Raw genomic sequence first — 21679 nt, 5'->3', positions numbered from 1 at the left:
TCTTAAGGAATGAAAGGGATGAATCCACCTGCAGACACAGTCACATAAAGCTTCATCTAGAACCACGTTCTGTGTTGTAATCTGTTTATAAAATGACAGAGCTTTGTGGTGACAGAGATAGCCAATGTTTCCTGCAAGCTGGACACATGCCTGACTCTAGCAAACCACCACCATAACACAGCTGAGCAGAGGCTGGTACCTAGGTTTGGGGAGGGGTACATGTATTTCTAGTGCAGAAGAGAACTGGTAAAGGAGACTCAGTCATTAAGCAGCTAGCTAAGCACACTCTTTCTTTAAACTCTTGGAAAGAGAACTGCTGGTGGAATGAGACATCTCAGGGCTCTGCGTGACTTTCAGAGTCACATATGGATCGATTCGTTCTGGGTTTGGAGCATTATTTGCCACTGAACTAGGAGAACGCTGCAAAGCACAACACACTATTTAAGTGAAAAGAGTGGTGCCTTACTTGCAGGAAGAGCAATAGTTTGGTTTACAATATGCTGAAGAAATATAACCAGAAGGGAGTTGACAGCAGGGCCCAGATTCTCACAGCGTTCCCACAATTGTGTTACTTCCAGCTTTCCATTGTGTTAAACATGCTCATGGGGCTTCACAGCAGCTCCGTTTGCTCTCAAAAAAAGTATTGCAGACCTTCCTAAAGCCAAAGCACTCCAAGAAGAGTTAGCTAGCAACCTCATATCAGCTCCCTGACACTAAATCTCATTGTTGTAATGATGCCTTGTCTGTCCCTGCAAGCAACTGCCACTGTCTTGGAGACAGAGGTTCATTCATGCCATCACAAGTGGGAGAAGCACTCAAAAGAGCTTCTACAGCTTTCACATAGGACACAAAACCAGCATTTTCTGAGCAGTCAGGAAGCCACAGACTTCAACAGCATTCTCTGTGTGTTTTTACATCCAACTCAAAAAACAAATGCAGTCTGCCAAATTACAGCTGCTGAGGAAAATACACTTGGGAAACCACGATAGGGTTTGTGCACAAATAAGCCTTCAGCAGGACAGTTCATTAGCAGGATTCTACAAACAGTGACACTTAGTGGCAAAGTTTCCAGCTATGAGACTAAGGCATATGTCAGGAGTCACTGGAAACAACGTTATTATGTAACAGGCTGCACATTACACCTTCTCCAATTGTTGAGATTGTAACAGGAGATTTGTAACAGTAGATTTTCCATACTTATCCATCTTACTGCCAGAGGCCATCCTAACTAAGACCTGTTTTCACGGAAGAGAAAAACTCACTAGTTTAACATTGATACAACTGTGACACTCCAGTTAACATTGATACTAGTGATGCTTGCTGGGTCGCACCAGCTTATTCTAAAATAGTATGTACTGTCAGACAATGTTCTACAACAATTTACCAGTTCCTTGTCTGGGAGACCAGAATACATTTTTCTTAGAAATTCTTGCTGTGAAGCAGTTACTGGTGGAGAACATAAATCCACAGATTGGAAAATGTGAAAGAGGAACTCCTCCAAACAGGTGCTCAGGTGAAAGCAAACACAGGGCTTTGAATTAATCCTTCTGCAGGCCTACACCCCTGCCAGCTAAGAGGCAGATGCTGCTGCTCAAACAGCATGTGCTGCCAGCAATATTTAGCTCCCCAGGAGCTTATCTGTGCCTTAACTGAGCCATGGGGGAATCCTGGGGCCCTCTGACTAAGGCAGTGGTGTTGATTTATAGCCTCTGGCATTTGGCTGATGAACCACATTCCCCAGCTTCCATCCCTCCAGACACCCATTCCCCCAGCTTGCTGCCTTTTGAGTGGCACATCTTGGTTCCCTGAGCAATCCCACTGCCTGTCTCAGATCTCTATGAAGACAGGAAGAGTGACACTCATCAGGGGTGCCATCCTCTCCACTATTAAAAGGTTTGAGGACCCTACTGTGGATAATAGATTTCTATGTACTGTCTTAACATCCAAATGTCAAGTGTCAGAGAGCCAAAAAACCTAATCTTACAGCTGAGTGGATCTCTGTTCAGATGTAGCGCCATTTGGCTCAGCAGCATTTACTCTCCTGCTCTGGAAGGGGTGGAGACCACAAAGCTCCATTTGTTTCCCACTTTGAAATCAGAGCAATGACCCAATTTGTCACTTTTGGGAAACAGCTGCCACTCCAGCTAGAGGATCCAGAAAAGGAAGGCAGAAAAACATCATCTGTAACAGTAGGATACTACTAGAGGGAAGGAAGAGTACCAGTCTCTAAAGGCAGGAGTTTTACCTTAAAGAAGCTCCAGAATGAGCAGGGCTGGCAGTCACTGCAGTCAGTCCCCTTTTGTGAGAGGAAAATGTGACTCCAGGAGTGGTTGCTCACAGCCTCACTGCTGTCTGTAGCTGGCACAGCAGGCTGTAGTCTGCCTGCTTTCAGGACTCCCAAGCAGAGGGGCTACTGAGTGTAAGGAAGCTTAGGGTGGAGCTCAGGACTAGAGCAACAAATCATAGTGCTATAAATCCAGCTTTACAGAGGATGATCAAAGAAGTTTGCACGGTATCTATAGGCATTATGGCAAAAGCCAACACCTATTGTTCCTGTTTCACAAGGGATTAAAGAACCTTCTCAATCTGAAGTTTTACAAAATGCAAATTGAATTGTGCATTCACACAAGCCAGACGCTGACAGCTTCTGCTTTAATCACAGATGTGCAGAGTTGTAATTTAATCTTTATAAATGCAGACTGTTTTGATCATTCTGTTGCAATCCTCTGTGGAGCTTTCCCTGCCCTATACAGGCACTTAACAGTGATGGGAATCCCTAACACTGCTCCACACTTCCTCAGCAGCCTTCTCTGGCAGATCTCATGGTACTTCGAATGCTGCCTGGCTCCCCAAGGGCTCCCTACTGGCTTCCCTCATTCAGGAGGACACAGGGCTCAAGGTTTGCTCAAAGCAGCATAGTGACAGCAGGAAGAAGTTCAGACCCCACCCTGCAGCCCCTTCCTCTAGCAACCCACAGCCCCTTTTCTAGGTTTAGAAGCAACCAAAAGGAAGTATGTACAAAAGAAGCACATATAAAGCAAATCTGAGATATATTTTGTGAAACAAGCTCACTGGTAAAGAGGACAAGCACTGCAACTAGAGCAACATCAGCCTATCTCCGTAATGTGGACTGGGAGCTAATTACAAAGCTGAACCTATGGTTTGTGCTCAGCTGTGAATCAGGTTGGCCTCATAACTCACACCACTGAGTGTAGCTTCTGTAGCCCCAGCACAGAAACTTATCTCGCTCCAGGAGACTGCATTCAGTGGCAGCCAGCAGAGAGTAGCACCTCCCCAAGGCAGCTCTTCCAAGCTAAGTCCCCAGCATTCAGTGGTCACCTGTACTACTGCAGTCTTCAGGCCCTTATCAGTCCCTGCTGTAGTGCAAAGCCAGGTGAGGATGTGAAAACAGCCGTAAGAACTGAAGGCAAGCCTTGCTTTGAAGTTTAATGGACTTATTTTGTTACCAGTTTGTACCTCAGGGCAGCCCCCTTATCTGCCCAAGAGGGTAGCTCACAGAAGTGGTGGAAGCAAGACATGCCTCAGCATCTGCAGTGCACAAAGGGTGGAAGGACTTCTCTGCTCCAGGAGCAGCCAAGGTTTTTTGGGGTCACTGCCTCTGACGCCCAGAGTGGCTAGAAGTCCCACCAAGAGTAAGAGGCAGGATGCTGGGGCACCGTTTGTTGAGCCTGAAGGAAGGGAATGGAAGGGTTTCTCCCATTTCTTAGTGGAATAGAGCTGCATCTCTCCAGTAGCAGCTCTCAATTTTTTTGTTTTTAAAAATCAAAGTCCTTCTTTTGTCTTTCTAATGGCCTAGCACAGTTGTCTCCCCTCCTCCACTGACGCACAGTTTACTGCATTCTGCATGTTAATAAAAGGCACTACACAGTACAAAGTCACTGCTCCAAAGCTCACCTCCAGCTCCAAATCTCCTTGCTCCAAAGCTGATCAGACCTTGGAGCCCGTTCAGACCCATTCAGTCTGGCACACTGCATAAAGCAGTCTGAGATGTTAGTAAATAGCAGGGACATTTCTCTGATAAAACAAAAAACAACAAAAGCAGCAATAACAAACAAAAGGACAATAGCTAAACCAGAGAAACTCCCATCAGCTAAGCAAAACAGCAATTTGCCAATTCCAGAAGATTTTTTTATATAGATTCTTTCCAATTTCACCTGGTGCAGCTCTGCTCTATTTAAATGATAAAATCTATTTCAAGTCATTAGTCATGAGTAGGTGTCTGTAATGAGACCATGAAAGCCAACATCCCTGCCTCATTTGCAAAGACATGATGACTTTAAATTACGGTCTTGCCTTGGTGAGCCCTCCTTAGCTGGAGTTTCACGTTCCCACCACTGTGTGCAAACACTAGCAGCCTTGAGACCTTGTGCCCCAAAGCTCACTGCATTTCAGAAGTGAAGCACCATTATGCCAAGACCATTATAAAGTATTTCTCAAGTCCTCAGGACACTTTCTATTAATGTAAGAGATTAGTGGGATTTACTCTGGTAGTACCTAGCACTGACAGTACTCTACATTTAAAAATATCAAACGCAGGCAGACATTGACAAGAGGTTTTTAACACCACGGCCAGCAGTGCTAAAAAAAGACAAAGCATTTGGTATCTGCCAGTGGTTTTGCTACTAGTTATGGAAACCAGAACAAACTGAATAAACCCTGACATCAATGGCTTGGAATTAAAACATTTTAGGGCAACTAAAACCAACTACACCCTTTTGTGTCTTTCTATGCAAGTCACTTGTGGAACCTCCTTGAGCAGCAGTGCAGGTAACAGAAGGCCATTTGGATTGGGGTGGCAAGGAGAAGCATTCAGCAACTGAGATATGACCTCGGTGAAAGGGAAATGGTTTGTGAGATGGCCTGACTAAACTGGATTGCAGCTACTGGGAATGCTGGGTTAGTAGTTGGACTAGATGATCTTTAAGTTATTTTCCAACCTGAAACAATTCTATGATTCTACTTGAGATACAAAGGTACTACAGTGTGAAACAACCCAAGTATTACACTCATTTGTCACAATTTCAAAAGTGATACAGTTGTCCTGTTTTTCCATCACAATCTGTTCTGGCTCCCAGCACTTTCCATCTGCAATTACCAGACATAAAACAGGTGTTCACAGCAGTCTCTCACACTGAACTTTACCTCCATTTTGGAGATGACAATGTCCCCACTGTGGATGGGAAAAAGAGGGGCTTCTACTACAAAACCCACAGAAATATTCCTGACTAATGAGCTTTATCAGTCCTGTGTGTCTGACATCTCGATTTTAAGACCCTTAGAGAGGAAATTGTGGAGAGGAAAAATGCCAAAGAAAAAACAAGACCTCAGTGAGCAATTTTCTAACTGGCACAAGACTTGATTGGCATGCAAGGCACCATAACACATTCCTGCTCAGAGAAGACTCAACCCAAACTAATGGGTTCCCCTCACTTTAGCCTTTCTTGAAAGCTGTGTTACACTGCTACCAGGTAGAGAGCTGCCTTCTTACAAACAGCTGCTCTTTCACATCCAGAAAAGGGCAGATGTGAGACTCCACCTGGACCATTCATGCTGTGTTCTGATCCTTTCTGTTTGTCTGCATTTGCTCTTCTGGAACAATTCTTATGTTGCTGTTTCCTCACTGCCTTGACCCTGTTCTCTACAACTGCTTATGCTAGAAAATATTCTGGGACCTTCTCAGATCAGATACGGCACCGAGAAAATCTACTGCCTCCAACATATTAAATACAAGGCAGTCCAATCATCTGGAAAGTACAGATAAGCCTATGAATTCATTTCATAAAAGGCTATTTTGCCATTTGACTCAAGAATGTACCAAAACCTCTTTGAAGACATGGGAATAATCACTTGCATGGAAGAGCTAAAATTACATTGGCAGTTAATGGCCAACCCCATCTTTTTGACTGTGCAGCATATTTCAGTCCCTTAAAGGATGTGCAGGGAGGAACTAAATGTGTTGAGAGAGAGGATACCACAAAACAACAAATTAATATTGAAGTCAGGTTTAACAAATTAGCAAGTGAGGAAAGATGCCAATAACTAGCTAAGACATTCCCTGTTTCATGGTGAGGAACTACAGCAAGGTCAAAACAGCTAATGACTCGGAAGGATTCTGAGCTTGCCTTGGCAAGGAAATGCCTTGCAGAAGGCACTGAGGATCCCCTAGTGTTTGCAGACTGAAGTGGCTCATCTTTTGCTTGCCCCTGGGAATCTCCCACTCTTTGTTGGAGAGAATATGGGATGGAAAAGGTCTTTTCCCAGTATTTCTGATCAGAACATTGGATTAAGCCCTTAACATTGGACAAACCCCACAACAGTCAGCAAAGCAGTTCCATGAAGTCTTACAAATATACTTGCCTAGACCAGAAACCTGTATATTCAGACTATGGTTCCTGGAAGTCTCTAGGGCTGAGAACATATAGTGGCATTAACAGCCTATTCTTAAAACAATCCCACATTCATCATTTTCAAGTGCCTACAAATCCCCCCCAGCATGTAATATTGTTAAAATTAATGCTTGTAAATAAAAAAGGAGAAAGCCTTGAAATGACAGACTTATGATAGTAATAAATGGACATCAGTAATTAACAAGGTAATAAAGGCTTCAATAGGATTACGAAAAGAAGAAGATAGAGCAAAATCTCTTTCAGCTAATTACTTAGCTACATTTAAGGATATTTAAAATATAAAACTAACTAACTAAATAAATAATCTAACACATGAACAGGGTGTCAGAACTTAGCTTCAGGTGAAATTGAAACAAAGCAGAGCAGCATGAAATACCCCTTCAGACAAAGCTATGTCAAAGACACACCTGCCTGAGAAGCACAAGATTACCACAGAGGAGTGTAAGCAGCCATATGAGAATCTAGAGAAAGACTGGTGTCTGAGAACGAAATCTTCAACAAAAGGAAAGTGACCCTTAAAATTCTAAAAACAAATGCTCCCAGTAAAGAAACACCAGTCTTCTGAAACTACTGGAATAACTCAAAGGAGAAAATAACCAATCCCAAATGTAGTATCTGTGTGTGGACACACAAACTAAATGTCAGCATTAAATATTTCAGTGTGGTACACTTCAAAAGACAGGGCTATAAAGGATGGTGGAAAATGTATAGAAAATATTTAAGGAGAGCAGCAAAATGGGTAATTAAGTGAACACACAAGTTAAAACAAAGGTACAGCTGGAAGAAAAAACAAAAAAGGAAAGAGACTGCAGCAGCCAGAAGGCAAGCTTGATCCCTCCCCTTCCCACACACACGCTGAACAGCTCACACAATGAAAACAGCAAATTCTGCTAGCCCACAAGAGCCAGACCCTGGGCTTGATCTGGGCCAGCTACCAGTATGTCTCAAGTACTTACAGCTACTGACAGAGGGGAAACCACAGCCCAAACACACAGACCTGAGCTCACTGGCACAACTGAAAGTGGAGGCAACAAGTCTCCATCCCTCTCCTCCCTGTCAGTAAATTGCAGAGTGCTGAACAAACACCCTGGGACCACACACTCCCTCACCACAGTGACATCCCCCTTATTTCTCTGCAGTTCATCTCAGGCTATTATTGCTTTATTTTGTTTGATATTCTCCCTATGTTGAGAGAAAGCATGAAGGGAGAAAAGAAAAAAGAGAATCTGTCTGCCTTTCAACTTCCTAATCATCTTCCTCAAAATGCTTCATGCATCAGCACTGATTTCATTATCTGCCTGCTGCTAGGGATTTTATTTAAAGAATAACACACAAGGAAGAAAGGATTTAACCTGACCTCCCTGAACTGCTGAGGGATGAATACTACACAGGGCTGACAGTGAAAAGCTCATTTCCTTTCTCAGACTAACTCAAAGACTATGCAAAATTCCCCTCTATCCAAGCCTCCAGGTTTAAATTGGGCTATCAAAGGCTTTTCTTTTTTAGAGACCTGGGTTGATGCAATCAGTGTATCATCAATGAATGAGGATTGATAACACAAACCATCACAAAGCATAGCTATGGATACAGTGACTCTCAGAGGCAGAACAATAAAGAAAACTGAGTAAATTAAAACCAATGTTCTTCTATCCAACTATACCAAGAAGAGAATAAAAACCAGTAGGGGCCACCTTTTTTTCCCCCACTACATCAGTACAGCATTCATCCTAAGTCTTTTAGGTGTTACATATTACAGATGAAGTAGGTTAATAAATGAAAAGGTTACTGGGAAACATGGAAGGTAGAATCAAGAAATAGTAAAAATATCATGGATGGCAAGATAAATGAATTGCAGAGCAGGATACAGTCAGGATCTTCTAGCATGCTCAAGTATGGGATCTCATGCAGTGGGAGGGGCAACCCAAGGTGACTTAAAAGAAGTCTGTCCTGGACTGCATAAACAATTTCTTCTCCAGAAGGTCCAGAGTTGTTGATGCAGCTGTATCTGGGATGATTCCCCAAGCTCTCATTGGCAGCTCTGCATTTTGTCCACTACATGCTCCTGCAAAGTCATTTATCTCTCTAAGAGTGATTAATGTATAATTCTGATATTTTATTTTTGGAAATAGGCCATCTCTTCCATTCTTGAGACCACTCACAGTAGCCTATTTTCAAAAAACCACGTTTACAAATTTATGCAATACAAGCAGAACACAAAGATAGCAAACCAGGCCAAATTAAGGAAGGGAAACCTAACACAGTCACCCTCTTTATTAAAAACCTATGTTTTTTAAAATCTAACCCAACGGAATTCAATTACCCTAGAAAAATTTTAGCAGTTGCTGTCAGAGCTCTAGGTCCCCAATATCACCAAAAGAGAAACATCAAACTACACTCAACAGCTCTCTGATAACTAAGTTTGCTGCCAAAAACTTCCTGTCCAATTCTAAATACCAGCATCCTCAAAGTGTCCAAATACACTCGCTGACAATGCTGAATAGTTTTTTTGTTTGTACCCATCCTTCTACATCTGCGGGACCAAAATCTCTGCATGTGGAGGTAAAATTGGCTGAAGCAATTCTTGCTTTTTTTATTCTCACCCACAAATGAACAAGGAACACCAGAGTCCCACTTGCATCTCCTACTGCTGCCACATCATCATTCCCAGGGAGCACAAGGTCCTCCTGAACATGGATATCCCAGAGGTCAACATGAGCAAAGGCCACGGCATGCTTGGCTTACCTGATCCTCGGAGAGCTGTGATATGTGATTCACTGCAGCGTAAGACTCTATCTTCGGGTTGAAGTGATTGATGATGGCTCTGAAACAAAGGAGGGAAATTTTCAGAGGCCTCAGGAACAGCTTAGAGATGCAGCAGAAATTCCCTGCCAGTCTGAGTAGGTGCACATGGAGCCAGTCCTGCAAGAAATTCCTCCCTCACTACGAGGTAGTGCTTGCTGTGCTGAAGGCACACTCCCTCCTGAGGCCAATGCAGATCCTGACACAAGCTCCCTGGAAACTGCAAGCACAGGCACTGTCCTACACATGGGTGCAAACCTGGCCATCACTGCCCCAGCCTGCTCAGGATCTGCAGCCCCTCAGTGTCACCTGACAGTCTGTGAAACTTTGTCACCTGATATAACAAACCTGATGGTTTATTGCTTTGGATTTTCACTCTGTTTAAAATGTTGTAGCTGGCTGACTTGTAGTCATCCATCACTACAACCACTACATTTTTAATTCTTACCACAATGACTACAGTGCTCATCCCCAGTTTAGATCATTAGAGATAACTTATGTCACTGTCACAAACTCAGCAGCAAATACTGGTCACTCCTGCTCTTCTGGCTCATTTCTCCCATTAGGCTGCACCAATCTGCACTACTCCCTTTCCCTTCAAGGTGGATCTAGAAGCAGATGTGAGAAATCTAAAATTGAAAGTAAAATAACAACTGGGGAAAAAAACCCCAAACTGCAGCTGGAGCATTTCCTCAGCCTTCCTTCTGCTTGTCAGGTGCTGCTGCAAAGATAAATGGCAGGACAGAAAAGACTCCCTGGAAGAGAGTTTGCAACTGCTCTAGTTGGGATATTAGTCATGAGCCCCACTGCTGAGGTAAATATTCATCATGGGAATAGGCCATGTCAGTGCTTGGCACAGATGAGTTCTGACTGTGACTGGAGAGCACCTGCTCAACCAGATTACACTGCAGCAGCAGTCAGGGTTTCCACTCTCATATTCATCAGCATGAAAATTCACTCCAGCTCTCTCTGTTGTACTCTAATGGGTTCCCTCCTCCCCACTCCTTCCTCTGCAGAAGGACTTTCAGCTGCTTTCTCCAGACATCATCACACTAAGAGCTTGTGCCCTAGTCTAGGAATATGTGACACTCAGTGGTGACAGTCAGAGCAGGTAGATAAAAAGCTACCTAGAAGCATCCTTACTTCTTTAAATACATAGAGTGTGGAGAGAGGGAGTGGGGAAAAAACACAACCCAAAAAAACCTCCAACCCAAGCAGAATCTGCAATTCATGGACTCAAAGAATTGTTTCAGTTGTAGGGGGACCTTTACATCTCATCTAGCACAACTCCCCTGAAATGAGCAGACATATTTTCAATAAGATCATGTTGCTCAGAGCTCCATCCAACCTGACCTTGAATGTCTCCAGGGATGGGTCATCCACCCAGTTCCAATGCCTCACCACTCTCATTGTTTAAAACTTATTTCTTATGTATAATATGTATCAATTCTCCTAGTTAAAACCATTGTCCCTCATCCTGTTGCAACAAGCTCTGCTAAAACATTTTCCTCAGCTTTTTTGTAAGTCCCCTTGAAGTACTGAAAGGCCACAATAAGGTCTACCTACATCCTTCTCCAGTCCTCTCAGCATGTCTTCATGGAAGGGTTCATCCCTCTGAACACTTTCATGGCCTCCCCTGCACTGGCTCCACATGTCCACATCCTTCCTGTGCTGAGGACACTAGAGCTGGACACTGCATCCTAGGTTGGTCTCAGAGAGCAGAGCAGCAGGACAGAATCACCTCACTCACCCTCCTGGCTGTGCTACCTTCACTGCAACATTCCCAGGCACATCTCATCAACACCCCAGGCAGCACACGGGGTCAGTCAGTCCTGTGGGCTCCTACAGCACCCATACACACTTGGCTCAGGGGGACTTCTGCCTGCTCACCAACCTTGACACTTGCACCCAGAAAACAAATTCAGCAATGCCTCTACTAGGCTTTCCATAAACCCCTTCCCTCTGGAGAAGGACAAACACACAGGTGGAGACATGCCCAGACTCTTCCCATTTCAGTGTGACCAGAGTCACAATCACACTGTCCATTACCCAGCCTCTCCAACACTCTGGTTTCAAGCTGCACGCTTCATGCCTGGCTGGAGTCATATTATACTCCTACAGGACACACTGCAAATTATTGAAAGAAAATGGAACACAGACTTACAACAACTTAACTTCTGGCTTGACAGAAGGTTTGGCAGCTCAGAGGGGTTCAGTGGACTCACATGGTTCCAACATTTACAAGGGAACAGATTTAGCATTCATTTGTACCCACTGCTGTGAAGCACTTCAACATGGGCTGCCTGCTCACAAGTCCCTGCTTGGCTCCGAGCTAGTGGAGCGGCACCTGCAATCACAGCTGGGATTCACCCAGTGAAAGCAAAACCAGCAACCAGCTGCCACTGCAGTGAGAATCAACAGACATTAAGGAAGGAAAAGAATTCAGGTTTCCTTCCTCATTTCCCAAAAGGTGAACAGACAACTCCTCAGTGATTAGATGAAGTTCAGGTGTTTAATTGGTTTTAACTGTGCAGAATTCTTCCCCAACCTGACCAACTGCAGGTTTTCCTGAACCCATAGGCAGCCTGAGGCAGAGAAGCATGAAGAGCTTGGATTCAATCCTGGCTCTCTGTAGCCAGATTTGTACTGCCCAAGGTACCCACCAGGGCCAGGCTTTGCACATAGTGCAGCAGCTCCTTCTCACTCATCTGCTATGAGATTTCATTGCTATCCAGGCCAAAAAGCACCTTTCTGCATCAGCTACTCTCATACACCTCTGCTATTCTTCCATATCTCAAAATATATCTTTTCCCTGTGGCATGTTTTTAGCAACTGGACTCCTGGGATATTCACTGATTAACAGCTGGAATTCACTTTGCAAAGATGCCTCTTCAATTTGATCCTGGAGAAAATGGGAGACCAGAACTTTGAAACACAGCGTTATTGACAAAAGAACCAGTGGTTCTGCCACCATTAGTTCCCACACCAGCAAATAACAGCTGATCCTTGGCAGTGATTTATTTTTACACTGTCCTTGCCTCAATTACTGCCATACCAGCAATAGCTTTGAGGAGGGGGAAGGGAGCAGTTAAAGCACTTAAAAAAGATTTGTGATTATGTGTTCTACTGAGATCTTCATATTGATCATGGAGGGGAAAAAAAGAAAACCCTTTTGTTTGGTATTCATGAAGCATGAACATCTTCAACACATTTGTAAAGCAAGGAAATGGTGAAGTGTCAACTGAAAGACAAAATGCTGCAGCTCCCACACAACCTTCCACAGCACGTGCACTTCCATGTTTCCACACTGCCAAGTTCTGTGGTGGGGCTGGCTGCCATGTGTCATACAAATTTCACAGCACCTGTGGGCACAACTCTCCAGGGACTGAGATGTCACTTCAGTGACACTGCTTCCTCTGACAGATCCACAGTTCAGCACTGAACTGGCGACTGGAGACTGTCACTGGACAAAGGAAAGATACTGAATAAGCAGAAGGCTCAGGAATTAAATAACTGGTTCCCAGAGTCTTGTCTTGAGGTTAATGCTTAGTGCTCTAAGGCAGATCACAAGCCATCTCCACATTCTTTATTCCTCAATCTCCTGGGGAAGAAATGTTGATCTCCCAGTAAATACACAAGGCATACCAATAGTCTCCAAAAAATACACATCTCACATCACTTTTTCATGCAGCTCTTCAAGCTAACTACACACCATGTGCCAGAAACATGTAGAGACACATATGAATGAACCTGCATATTTCTCAGCATGAACAACCTAGGACACTGGAATTTATGTATGTTTGCATTTATTGTATATTTATTGCATTCTTTTAATTCTTCACAAAGAAGAGAATAATTGCAGGAAAAATCACCCTGATTTAGAAACCTCAAAGTACAGATGAATAATTTATTTGTACTAGCTATATCAATCATGTTATTAGACAGTAAAAGCAGGTCCCACAGTAACAGGTATTGTAACAATCCAGAGTGGTGGAAAACCTCTGAGAACAGGGAAAGCACTGAAAAGCTCATTGGCAACAGAATATGTAACAGTGCTGCTCCTGACTGAGCATCACAAAACAATTCAGTTTGAGATAAACCATGGATAGAAAAAACGCAGAAAGAATACTGAAGGAAGAAGTAGAGATAGGAAAAAGGAGATAGAAGGGCAGATAGGATCAAGATACACAGAGGTGAAAAACTGCAGAACAGAGAGGACCAGAAAAACAGCAAATCATCCCAGGGCAGTCTGTCCTCTGCAAACTGGAAAGCTCCAACTGATGGAAAGTTTCTACTTTGGCTATTCTTGAGGCTGCAGAAATTGGCCGGTCCTGAAGTGACTGTTACTTGCCCTTTCTCCCTCAGAAACACATATGCTGGAAGCTGAGAAGCAGAAGAATCTCCATGTGGGCCTTACTGTTTTTTTGTTCTTCAAATAGGGGCATGAAACTGTGGCTCTCACATAGAGCTCTGGTGAGAGAAGCTGTATTCCCCTACCCTCAATGTGTTCACTGCAACAGGACTTGCATCTGCAGTGGCTGCAGTAGCTCTCCAGACAGTAACATTTAAAAACTTAGGTTTATAGTGTTTAAAAAAAACTGCCTAGAGTTACTCCTTGATAAAGAGAAACAACCAGTGCTGCCCTGCAGAGATGCCTAGAGTAAGAGAACTTCTGAAGACACAAAGTCTGCTGACTGGAAAGAGCTCCTACAAAAACTTAATATGGCATGTGTGGAAAGAAAAGGTTTAATTAATTCCTGAATTTAATTTGCCACTAGTTGTAACATCAGGTGTGAGAAGTGAAACACGCCAGCAACACAAAGGTACTGGGCCCACAATTAACAGCATTTTCCAGCCCAGGTGACCTGCCATGGTAAGGAAGATACCTCACCCTCCTTAACCTCACAATGAGCTGGTCTGGGTCCAATGTGCAGGGAAAGCAAAATCACTGTGCTCAGGCAGGCAGCATTTCTTCAGCACGTTTTCTCTGACCTCCAGACTCTCCCCATCAACTTATTGCAGATGAGCTGTCTAATACCCACTCTTGCCTGACAGCAGCTACATTGCCAGAGTCCCATAAGACAACACTGTCCTCTTATCCTGAGCAACAAAGTAAAGCACTGTGGAGGTGCTGAAAGTAGGCTAAGGGAAGAACAGAAAGGCTTATTATAGAGATGGGAATGCTGAGCCATCATTTGCTGCATGAACCTGGCCTTTGCACCTACTTCACAGGTCCAGCACACAGTGCCTGACAAAGTGTTCTTGTGGATTCCCAAACATTTCTTGTACACTAAAAGCAACACCACAAGTTCACTTCTTCCTACATTGCGCTAGAGTGGAAGCGAAAAGCAGCAGCTCTTGGCTGGTATTCACCTCTTCACAGGAAATCAAGGGTGACTTTATACTCACTGCAGACATTCACCTTCTCATCTGCTCATGCCAGAACAGAGCACTGGGCAGCAGGGAATGCATCTCAGTCTTCACTGAGTAAAATTGAATGCACAGCAAAGGCAGCCAGCTCACTCACCCACTGCAATGACAGCTGGCACAATCTGAGATGGACAAACACTCCAGCACACACTAAGCTGCATCCATTATGAGGGCTAGGAATAGGCAAGCAGAAAAGGGCATAGTTGTCTTTCATCATACTCCACAAAACTGCTTTACTACAAAAAGGAAGCCTGAGATAAAGTAGTTGTTGTTCAGGAACAGGAATCATAATGTAACCAGTTTCTCTGTGATTTGCCACAGCAGTTCCCTCTGCCTCCCATACATCTCAGTTTCTCCTTTATGAAATGGAAATCAGAGCAATCACTTCCACCAAGTGTTTTAACCGAGGTGGTAAGACTCAGTGTTCTACTAATGTGGTATGCTGGAAACTGCACAAGTACAAGGCAGCAAATAAATTACACACAACACAGAGACCAAAACGAACACAAAGCCTCTCTCCTTTTCTCCCATACATGCCATCACAACCACGGCTGCTGAAGACTTATGAAAAGCTTCCAAGCCAATCTTCCTGCAGCAAGCTGTGTCTCAGCAAGTGCTGTTTGGGGCAAGGATCTTGCTGACATTGCTTTCATAGGCACTCCCAGAACTCCAGACAATAAAACCCCATCTGTTCCATGCCTGCAACAATTAGATTGAGTCACTCCATATGTACCCTACTTGGCAGGAGGTGAGAGGGTTTAGATTATTTTAACACACGTCCATGAAGCAGTGCTATGAAGTATACATACCTACATACCTAAGCTGTCTACAGCAATTAAAAGCAAGCAACCTCCCTGGAACTGTGCACCAAATTCTTCCTTCCGTTGTAGTTTAACTCCAGTTAAATTTCTTTTGCTCCTACAATTTAATGAGTACTGACAATAAGCTGAAAGTCCACAACTCACAGTGGGAGGCATCTTCCAGACACAATAATAAACTGCAGGGAAGAATACAAGACAAAAGGATATTTTAGTCAAAAGCATTTGCTTTACAGCTCACTGAAAATATCCAAGTCAGCACTGCAGCAATTTCAGAGGAGAAGCAACTGCTACACCTGTTCAATTCTGCTACCCTGAAAAATATTGATCACAATGACAGATTCCATGGCAGAGGGAGAGACATGGTCTATTTATGTAATAAGGAGGGGACAAAAGAGTGCAGACACAGCACCTGAGCTTCTCACATTTCTCAGCATGGTTCCACCAAGCTCCATTCTGCAAGGGCAGAAGCAGATGCGCTTTCTGATCCATAAGGCACCTACACAGTGCAGCTTGACACTTTGCTGTATGCTGGATACTGACCTGGTATCAGCACAGCTACAGGATATGCTGATTTTCTCTTTTTACCATCCATGTCTATAAATTTAGGTCAAGCAAATGAAATACCTCACTTAACTTCCATTTGTCTTCTTAACTAAGGAAATCCTCATGGGTGACCAGTTATCTCATCTTTTGGAACAGTTGCACAACCTTGCTTGAGACTACAATTTCAGGAATTGTAGTCCACTCATCAGTTTTCATGCAGCTAGTGCATCACTGGAAACTAATCTAAGAAGCATTTCTTTTCCCTTTTCTCAATAAGTAAGCATCAGAATTCTTAGGTATACATAACCAGTGGCACTGATAGTTTAAGTGGTATGAATGACAAAAAATATTACCTAGGTACAGGGAGTGAAAATATCTATTGAACCACAGGGCACCAGACTGATCTGCATTCCTGCTCATCTCCCAATCTGTAATTGACTGTTCTACAACAAAGCGACATTTCTCATCTCAAACATGTAATTTATGAGAGATCAAATGACATATTTTATAGCACATTTCACTACTACAAAACAGCTGGCTAGTAATGGTGAGAACGTGGCAAGAGTTTATGTTTACCAAAGTAAAGACATTAAAAAGCCAACCCTTCATTACACCTCAATTCCAGAGAGCAGCAGTTAATTATACTTGCTCACCTCTGACTACAAACAAAGCTGGAGCTGTGTGATGGATAGAGAAACTGCTCAGGCCACTAGCACTAAAACCTGCATCTCAGTCTAGCAAGTCCCAGGTGTGAGAGTCAGCCATGATTTATGTCAGCATACTGGATTTCAGGCACAATGTCTGTGCTTCTTACACATTTGTGTTACCAATTTTGAAGATTCATCTGACTTTTAAAATATGAAGTTCTTCTTTGAAAGTTCCTTAATACATACCTTTAAAAAGTACCTACTGCTTCCTGCCAGGCTGTGGTTCTGGCTTAATATCTGCATAGAGCCAAAACAAGCAATATTAATATGGAAGTAAATTTTTCAGAGCCTTAACAATCTTTTCTGCAGCACTTATTTCCCAGTTTTTTAATCTTCTATACATTCCTTTGTCCAAAGTTCTTCAGCTGCATTAAACAAGTAGAATCCACAGGCCAAACAGGCTGTGGTCTTTTAGTATCCAAGCATTCTGTGATGCAAATGGTGATAGTCTCTTACAGCTGGTTGGTGTAGAGCAGTGAAATGGGTTACAGAACACTGTTTTAACATCAAATACAGCCCTTCAGCTACACCAGCTTTTAACTCCCATGTACAAGGCAACCTGCTGTATAAAACAAACAGTAAGGTATGAAGGACCGATTCATCCAGAAAGTGAGAAAGAAAAGAAACCAAAAAAACCCAAAACAAAACAAGGGGAAAACAAAGCACACTTGGCAGTAGTTTACCATACATGTTTGCATGGCCACCTTCTCTGGTTAGGACCTGAAGTAAAGCATTATGGCAAATATTTATTCTCTGCAAGTGCTTTAAGAGGGTCAGTATCTAGCCACTTCTTCATAATTCAGGCTACAGGATGCCATCCAAGCCTCCTGAGACACAAGACACATTGCAAAATCTCAAACAGAATCTAAACCAGAAGTTTTTAAAATTCCTTTTAGTATCTTCATCAGTATTTAATCACAGGATGTTTAACTTTGAGGAAAGCTTGGATTACTGGATGCCACATCTAGCACAGAATACCGTATGGATGCACACACCAGCTTCCAAACACATCAAGCTAAGAGTGAGACTTAGAAAGTTTATAAGCCACCCCACTGGGACCTTTTAAAGCTCTCTGAGAAAGGCTCTGAGTAGGCTGCTAGTTTAATTAACTTAGTGAAAACTTGCCATCAACGCTGTATTATCTAGAGCGCACTGGAAACGACTCTTATTACCTCATTTTGTCAGGTGTGAGCCACAGGTATTCCATAAGGTCCTGAACACTGTTTGCAGGCTGTGGCAGCAAGACAAATCTCTCTCTTTAGGTCATGGAGCACAACCTTATTTTACTGACTCGGAGTAAAACCTGCGCCTGCAACAGAAGTCCCAGAGGGAAAGGAAGTCCCTGAAGCATCAGCATTTGTCTGTATTGAGTGAGTAAAGGGTTAGAATAATGCAACTGAGTCGTGAAGTAGTTGGATATTAAATTACAGAGAGAGGAGGGGAAGAAACACTGTCTAAGCAAGAAACAGCTACAGTCAAACCTACTTTGCAAAGGAAATTAAGATGAGTCCCACAATGGCATTTAATTAATTTAATTACACCAAGTGTCGCTATGGCTGTACCTGCACAGCCATGTAAATCAGGGTTCACAATATCAGCCTTTGAAACACTACCAACTACCATGCCAACCAAAACCCATTAGTTACAATCCAATCCTCTGAAAATACAAGATGCTGCAAACCTCACAATGTTTTTCTTGTCTGACAGGTGCAAATGAGAATCACATTTGTTGAAAAATGCCTAGTGGAATTCAGATTCTTCCAAAATCCAGGAGCAAGACTGGAGCATGGATTCTGTTGACACCTCCACACACATCCCAAGTGAATACAACATCCTCAATAAAGACATCACTACACATCACCTGGGACAAGGTGAGGTTGGTTTTCAATGCAAATGAAAGCTAGAATCAAACAACATCACAGCTGAATGAATGGTACTCTTTTTAGGATATTTATTTCATGTCTGAATGACTGGAGGACCTGTAGTTAAGATTCTGTTTTCCTGAGATAGGACACCTGGTTAATGGACCAGTGGAGAGCTTCTTATCTCCTTTGCTGTATTTCATGTATACTCATGTTCTTCCCCATTTATTTGCTTTAATCTGACCATCTCCCTGAAAGCCTAGCCCACCCCATCCCAACATCCACACATCTCAGAAATATCTACATTACTGAGATCTCTACTCTCACTAAGAGCTGATGATGAGAAGCAAGTGATTTATTGATGTTGATTAAGTTATCAACTGAGTTACTGGCAACAAGCAGGCTGTAAATCCATTGTACCTGCAGAGCAGAATGCCATAGATAAACTCACCCATGTCCACAGACTCCCCATTCAGGACCACAGGAGGATTGGGAGTCAACTCATCACAGCCCAGAGGACAAGGGGCAACTTTTTTTCAATCATCTGCCTCACCAAGGGTTTCCAGAATCACTTCAAGAGTGTTGGAGTTTTCTGGGTTTTGCTTTTACTTTATCCATCCTTACCCTGCAGTGGATTTCAGGCAGATGTTGACAAAACCCATTCAGCTGTATCGGCCATTGAAGTGTAAATCTTTGAGAAGAGACTTTCCCGTGTCACTGAAGTAGAGAAATTCTGTTTCTTTTCAAATCACCACTATCATCCCTGACATATCTATACATGCTCACCTCTCCATCACAGCTTTGGGTTTGTAATTTAGACATACGTTTTTTTCTGCTCTGTTCTTTGTATAGGTGTTAGCAAAAGCAAGGCCAGTGAAGTGCATTTTCTATTTCAAAAGTGAAGTATGGTTCTCCAGTCTTAGAAACAGCAGCACACCAAACATTTTCAAGTTAACTGCTGATGTTTTCCCATCCATCAAGTCAAACAAAAAGCCCAACTCCTACAGTGTTCTGCTACTGATATATCTTTCCTGCTTTAGAATTTAAGTGTTTTTCAAGGCTCTTGAAAACATAATGCAAAAAAAGGCCACATGATTTTTAACCAGTTACATGTGACATAATACAGGTGACAGAGGATCTGAAAGACCTAAGGAAGGAGCCCTGGATTTTCTTTATAGAAGGAAAGCTAAAAGTTTGCCTCTGCTTTTTCTTGTAATTGCTAATACACAACTACACACCATGGAGATACATTAGTTCTAACCAGGGCAATAGTTTTGGATAGCTCAAGCCAGTTTCTTTGTGAAGCTTAAGCTGCACAATTCTTACACCAACAGTTCTAATTCAATATTCCAGGCTTTGAGTCAACCTCTGAGTTGTGCAATGCAGTCTGTGTTTTATCCCCTCCTTTCTTTTTTCTTTTTGAAGCATGAAGCATCCATGTATTCAGTTGGTGCTGAAAAGGTTAGCAGACACTCAGCAGTTGAGGAAGACCATACAACTTCCCAATTCAGCAACTACAACTGGGGCCACACAAATAAGTGTTATCTACAATCATGTGAAAATGCAAGGAAAAAACCCCAAACTTAATGAAAAAAGCCACATGTGTTGCAGTTTTTCGAAAAATAATTACTACCAAAAAAGAAATCACTACACTTGGTTGCATTCATTTCTCTGAGCTCTATGTGATTCAGAATTGTTGTAGTGAACAACAAAATCTAAGCATTAAAAGACTGTTGAAATCCTGACTTGTTTCGCGATGTCAAAAACACAGTGTTAACTACTTGTCAGCTATTTGATTTTTCCTCAATTCCTTTTTAGCTCTTCCATTCAAAGACTGAAGGCAACACTCCTCTAGTGGTCCAACCACTACAGCAGGCTGATTCCTACTCCTGTTCCCATCTAGCTACTCTTCTGTCTGCAGGCAAGGGGCCAGAATCTTTTCTCTGGTGTTGTGAACCAGCATTAGCAAAATCAGCCCAGCACTAGAATCTGAGGTAGGAATGCTGGCATATGCCATGTGAAGGGAAAGCTGCCCAATTTAAACATTTTAGAAAACATGGAGGAACAGGCATATCTTTTAAAAAAGGCATTCAGCACATATACAGGTCACTATTACAAAGTTTTAAACTGTCAGTGATTACTGCATGCTTTTGTGATACTGCAGATTCCACCACATTTAGAGACGAAAAAAATTTGCATGTCTTCTTTCCCTTGGCTAGCATTCCTTCTGAGCATATGCATAATTACTTACTATTGATAGGCACACACTTAGAAATTTCTGACAACTTAACCCAGATCCAACACTGCTCCAGCCTGACTGATACAGCATTTACTGCCAGGTAAAATCCTGTAAAAATCTTCCTCCAAAAACTCTAGTCCAATTTGCAGCAAAAAATGTGTTAGAGCAACAGAAAGCAATCAGGCTTGCTCACTGTTCACCTACCAAACTCTGTTTCCCTTCAGCCACACACTGTTCTTGCTTAAGACATCTTTCTCCTGACTGTATTTAAAAAGCATTCTTTGCCAGCAGCTCTCCAGCTAATATAAGTTAGCTTGCATGGCAAAATTTTCTCATCTGTTGCAAGATTCCTGAAAGAATTAAATCATGCAAGTCATTAGAGAACTTTGATTATTATTTTAAATAACAGGTCAGATGATTACAGAACCCATTCAGTATCAAAGCAATCACTGCTGCTTTAACTGCCATGGTGGGTTAGCCCTGGCTAGATGTCAGATGCCCACCAAAGACACTCTGTTTCATTCTCAGCTGAACAGGTGAGAGAATATATAATGGCAAGGTTGTGCCTGATATAAGGACAGGGAGAGATTACTCACCAGTTATCAACATTGCCAAAACAGACTCAGCTTGGGGAAGTTAGTTTAATTCATTGCCAACAAAATCAGGGAAGGGTAATGAGAAGCCTCATACTCTTCCCCTGCTCCAGTGTGAGTCCATCCAATGGGAGACAGTTCTCCAGGAACTCCTCCAACGTGAGTCCTTCCCCCAGGCTGCAGTTCTTCATGAACTGCACTGATGTGGGTCCCTTCACAGAGTGCAGTCCTTCAGGAACAGGCAGTTCCAGCATGGG

At 42.8% G+C, this 21679-nt stretch overlaps 1 protein-coding gene across 2 annotated transcripts in view; it reads right to left on the bottom strand.

Annotated features, from left to right (window-relative positions):
• The window catches only part of ARMH3 (armadillo like helical domain containing 3), a 123245-nt gene that overhangs the window by 24608 nt on the left and 76958 nt on the right, over positions 1-21679 (bottom strand). For both annotated transcript variants that reach the window (XM_021536380.3, XM_021536381.4), the window contains exon 24: positions 9171-9249. In XM_021536380.3, coding sequence (XP_021392055.1) covers positions 9171-9249 — 79 coding nt within the window. The remainder of the gene's footprint in view (positions 1-9170; positions 9250-21679) is intronic.

This window comes from Lonchura striata, chromosome 6, assembly GCF_050655825.1.
Source record: "Lonchura striata isolate lonStrDom1 chromosome 6, ASM5065582v1, whole genome shotgun sequence".
NCBI classification, from domain to species: domain Eukaryota; kingdom Metazoa; phylum Chordata; class Aves; order Passeriformes; family Estrildidae; genus Lonchura; species Lonchura striata.
The sequence above is the reverse complement of the archived record's forward strand: the minus strand, read 5'-3'. Positions and strand labels throughout refer to the sequence as shown.